This window comes from Plectropomus leopardus, chromosome 22 (genome assembly GCF_008729295.1).
Source record: "Plectropomus leopardus isolate mb chromosome 22, YSFRI_Pleo_2.0, whole genome shotgun sequence".
NCBI lineage: Eukaryota > Metazoa > Chordata > Actinopteri > Perciformes > Serranidae > Plectropomus > Plectropomus leopardus.
The window spans coordinates 1795636-1801276 of NC_056484.1; the positions used below are offsets into that span (position 1 = coordinate 1795636).

At 35.5% G+C, this 5641-nt stretch overlaps 1 protein-coding gene across 1 annotated transcript in view; it reads right to left on the reverse strand.

Moving 5' to 3' along the window:
- The window catches only part of ptpro (protein tyrosine phosphatase receptor type O), a 33045-nt gene extending 27772 nt beyond the window's left edge, over positions 1–5273 (reverse strand). Inside the window, 5 exon segments of the mRNA XM_042511741.1 lie at positions 360–521; positions 894–1409; positions 3608–3760; positions 3952–4107; positions 4991–5273. Coding sequence (XP_042367675.1) covers positions 360–521; positions 894–1409; positions 3608–3760; positions 3952–4107; positions 4991–5273 — 1270 coding nt within the window.
- Between the last annotated feature and the right edge of the window lie 368 nt (positions 5274–5641).

Genomic DNA, 5641 nt, shown 5'->3' on the forward strand with positions numbered 1-5641 from the left:
TGGTTTATTATGGTGTTATTAACACATCAGCGCTGGTTTATTATGGTGTTAATAACACATCAGTGCTGGTTTATTATGGTGTTATTAACACATCAGTTCTGGTTTATTATGGTGTTATTAACACATCAGTGCTGGTTTATTATGGTGTTATTAACACATCAGTTCTGGTTTATTATGGTGTTATTAACACATCAGCGCTGGTTTATTATGGTGTTAATAACACATCAGTGCTGGTTAATTATGGTGTTATTAAACACATCAGTTCTGGTTTATTATGGTGTTATTAACACATCAGTTCTGGTTTATTATGGTGTTATTAACACATCAGTGCTTGTTTATTATGGTGTTCGTGTACGTACTGAGGTAGAAGGTGAAGCCGGTGTCGGCGGCGCTCTCTCGGGCCTCACAGTCTCCAGACGAGCTGAGCGTGGTGACCTGGACTCGGTACGTTCCCGGCTCCGTTAACTCGGTGAAGAACTCGTGAGTGTTTTCATCCACGGTGGCCGTTTCTGTCGAGTTACCTGAGAGACAAGGAGGACAGGTGAGGACGAGTCGGACACTTTGGAGTTTTATGGACAGAAAGTGAAAAAGCATTTTATAGTGTCAGATTTATTCTTACAGCTTTTTATTCTTCTTCTTATTATTTTAATACAATGTCTTACCTTTTGCTTTACAATTTTAATTATATTTTAATTCTCTATTCATTTTACATCAAATTTTCAGAATAATTTCCTGTAACGTAATTTTGATTTAATTCATTATTTTATATATGTCTACTTTTGAGAGAACTTTATTTGTCATCATTATTATTATTATTATTATTATTATTATCATATTTTAATAAATATTTTAATTCCACATTAATTTTTCGTCCTTATTTTAATTTTTACTACCATCTCTGTAGATGTAGATGTTGAAGCCGTCGTAGCTGGTCGGGGGTCTGGGCGGCAGCCAGCGCAGCTCCAGCAGGATCGGGGGCAGTTTGGTGGGCAGGACGGCGGCCTCGCCGGGGAGACCCATGGCTGAACCGGGCTCGTTGGAGTCCTCGTACTCCGACACCACGGCGTTAACGAACTCCTCATCCCGGTCTGCAGGAGCCACGTCGGTCGGGTCCAGCCAGTAGCTCTGAGTCTCAGGCGTCGTCTGGTTGGCGCCCGTCATGTTTTGTGTCGCGCTGAAGGGGAACCGAGTAACGGCCTCTTGCTCCGCGTTCGCCTCCTCGGTGTGCACATCCTCCTCCTCCTCCTCTTCCTCCTGCTCCTCCATCAGAGGGACGTCCCGGGCGCGACGGGAGGCTCTCCGGCTGTCCTCGCCCCCCTCAGGGGGGACCGTGTCGGGGACTTGACCCGGCAGCGCCCTCTGGCTCAGGTGGACGATCTTACGGAAAATGTTGAGCGGCGGGTACGGCACTAAGACGAGGACAGAGCGGGACAACAGCAGAGTGGGACAGATTTAAAGACACAAACCAGTGATTCTGTTGTTGAAAAAACTAGATTGATTATCATTATTACATATTTAACATTTTGTAAAAGGCAATGGGCAACTTAACAAGAAATGACTCAAAAATTTGCAAGAAATTATTAAAAAGTCACAAGAAAATTACCTGAAAAATAAAGAAAATAAAAAAAGAATACAAGCAAAAAGTACAAAAAATTTTAATAATAATAATTATAAAATAAAATATATAGTCTATTTGTAATTCAAAATAAAATATATAATTACAATAATTAGAACTATAGTTTTTGGACATTTTTCCTAGTTTTTGAAAAATAATAATTTTCTAATAATCTCTCTATTACTCTCTTTTTTTCATTTTGCCAGCCATTGCTCATTGCCTTTTCCCCCATGTCTTTTATCTATTTTTTTTTTGTTAATCAAACCAATTTGCTCAGATGACATAGTTCAGATGCAGCATGAGAAAACTGATGAAGATCCAGGTTTCAAAGGGTTAAGAAACCCTTAAAAATCACACTTAAAAAAGTATCAAATTAATTAATTTTAAGGTGTAAATTTATGGATTATTCCATGTTATTTTGGCCAATTTTAATAGTTTTTACCTTGAGAATTTTCTTAATTCCAAAACAATTATCAGGCAAACTAAAGGATTTACCACTTTACATTAAAATAATCTCCTTAATTTAAACATTTAGCGATTCAGGCTGAAAACCTTAATTTGCACAAAAGTCCAACCTGTAATGTCGATTTTGTATATTTTAAGGGTTGAATCATACCTAAACTGACCTTTACTATAATGTGAATATTCTAGTATAACATCCCAGCTCTGGCAGTAAACAAACTGCGGTCATGTTCGGTTATTAAAGCGTGAGATGTTTCCCTCGTTAGTGTGAAGAGACGTGATGACAGTAATGAATGATGCAGCTGTTTATATCGTATTAATAATACAGCGAGGCAGCAGGAGAGGACTCTGTCTGAGTCACACTGCATTTATTGTCTCATTAATCTGCCGCTGGTGCTACAATAATCCTCTAATGAGAGGACAGCATTTAATGAACAATAAATCAAAGCGCTGAACAGGAAAAACACTCAAAAGAAAACTCATTTTACAAAACACCAGCATCAAGAGCGTTGAACCTTAATGTGTATTTTAAGCACCAGCGACACTGAAGCTGATTATTAAACAGCAGGAATTAAGAGGCGATTTTTTCAGGGATTTCTCTATGAAATTTCCTTAAATATCGACTAGATCTCAGAATGTTGTGTGTTGTTGCGCTGAAGAAGACAAAATAAAAAAAAATAATTAAAAAATTAAAAATAAAAATTCTCTATATCACAAAGACTGATTTAAACTTGTTAAATTAAATGTTTTTGGGTTTTTTTTCCACTGCAAAAATAGTGAACTTTTATAAGAATATGTGGCTCTATGTGTGTGTTTTATAGCCGTTTTTGCTATCATATCAGATAATTTTATTTATTCTTTGTTTATTCATCCAGACTTTCTTCTTTTTTGATTTTAATTTTATATGTCCTTATAAGATTGGTTGTTTTACCCTTTGAGCAAATTTGCTCAATTTCATGCAAAAACAGTGAAGAAGCCAGTGAGCAACGACAGAAGAAATGACCCAAAAATTAACCAGAATAAGTGAAAAGTACAAGACAATTACCTGATAATTAGTAGAAAAAAAGTTTTGAAAAAAAAGAAAAAAGAGAGTTAAAAAAACAAAGAAAAAAAATTATAATAATTCTGTAACATAATTTTAGATGAATTATGGTCATTATAATATTATTATGGTAATTATGATTATTATAAACACAGTTTTCCCTGGCTTTTTAAAGATATATATTTTTAAAAAAATTTCATATTTTTGAAAAAAATCATAACATTTTTCAAAGGTTTAAATACTTGTGAAAAAGCATCTGAAAGCAGCCAAAAAAAATGATGCCGCTCCAATCCTCTGTTATGTCTCCTGTGTATGATGAAAATAATAAACAAATTTTGGGGGGAAAATTGTAGTATATTTTAAGCAATATTTCATGACGAGAAATCCCTGAAAGATCCTTTAACCCGAACTGTAACGTGACAGTAGTGTGTGTGTGTGTGTGTGTGTGTGTGTGTGTGTGTGTGTGTGTGTGTTGTGTAGAGTCTCACCTGTCCTGTGGTGCACAGGTGTGTGTGTGATGTCGCTGTGTGTCACCAGTGCAGTCTGGTACACTGTGGCCTCGGAGATCAGCTGGAAGGTGATGTTACGGTAACACATGCCGGGTAACCAGTGTTTGAACACCGTCTTCCCTTTGTAGAAATCTACACACACACACACACACACACACACACACACACACACACACACAAAGATAAACATTTCAAATTCTGCATTTTAATGACATTTAAATAAATACATAGCAAAAACAAGTAAAACAGCCAAGAAGAAGTGAAAGTACTGTATTCTAATTAATAATAATAATAATAATGAACACATTGACAGTATCTTGTACCTTTATAGAGCATGGACCGTCGCTCCGGTCCCTCCGTGTAGCTGATGTTGACTCTGCTGAAAACATTTCCGGCCGGAGGCTCGATCTCGAACACCACGCCGGTCTCCGGAGACTCCTTATAGTCTGATATGTGGACGCTGCGGACAGGAAGTGGCTCTGAGGAAACAAAACAACACAGATCACACTTCAGACTTCTGCATTATATTTAAGATGCAAAACATTTTTTTTAAATAAAAAAAAAAATCAGCCTCAAATTAGAAAACTTGAATACATTTTGTAGAAATATGAATATAGTTCCCCTCTTAAAAAATCCATTAAAAATAATTTAATTACATCATTATTAAAGACTGAATGGAGATTCAAGAGATTCTGCTTCATATTGCACGAAACAAAAATTCAACTGCCGTAATTAACAAATTTTTTTTAAAAATTAAATATTAGGCACTATCACGTGTCAATTTTAATGGATTATTGAAGGCATCTTTATAAGAAGTTGAAACACTAAACCAATTAACCAAATAGTCACCTGAAAAATTAAGATATTTTAAGGGAAAAAAATAAGGGACGCTTTTATGTTTTTTAAACCAATTTTAAGGGACATTTATGTTAATGGCATTAATGGCATGACATTAATGTTTATGTGTTAATCAAATGAAATATATTGAAATACTTCATTACAGGACAATTAAAATGGATAGATTTATGGAACTTTAGCCAAAGGAAAAATCCTGTTGTTTTCTTTTGTTTTGTTTTGTTGTAAATTTAAGGCCTCTGTGGATGAAAAGAGGTTGAAACACTTGAAAAAGTATCAAATCAATTTAAGGTGTAAATTTATGGATTATTCCATGTTATTTTGGCCAGTTTTTAATAGTTTTTACCTTTAGAATTTACTTAAAAATAAATAAATAACTTAATTCCAAAACAATTATCAAACTTAACAAAAAGGATTTCGATGTTAAATATTATTATTATTATAAATATATATTATTTATAAATATAAATATCCTCTGACCACTGAAGGTAAAAAAATGACTCTTACTTGTGAGCACAGACGCAGTCTTGAGGGGTCTGGACCAGCTCTGTCCCAGTTTGACCAGTAGTCCCACAGTGTAGCAGAGACCATGATACGACGTGTTGAACAGCAGCGGCTCGCTGGTGTTCGCGAACTGAACCAGGATCGGCCGAGGCTCTCCGGAGAACTGAGCGGCGTACGCCGTGGCGTTCTCCTGCAGGTCCGAACGCTCGAGCTTCACCACGATCAGACCGTCATCGTTTACCGACGCCTGGAACGCCGACGCGCTCTGAAACACAAAGAAAGTCATTAATAACAACTTTAAAATGTACTGAAAAATACAGAAACTTTTTATTGACAACTTTAAAATGCTCAAATTAAAAAAAAAAAAAAAAGTCTTAAATAATAAAAATAATAAGAAGAATAATAAGAAAAATAATAAAAAATGTCTTTATTGACAACTTTAAAACACTGGGTATAAAATGTCTTCATCGTTATACTCTATTAGACATTTGTCTGAAATTTGAGCGCAGAAATTCTTGAGTTACGGCCAACAATGTGTTTTATGAGGTCACTGTGACCTTGACCTTTGACCACCAAAATCTAATCAGCTCATTGTTGAGTCCAAGTGGCCGTTTATGTCAAATTTAAGGATATTAGGTATATAGGTGTCTGGAA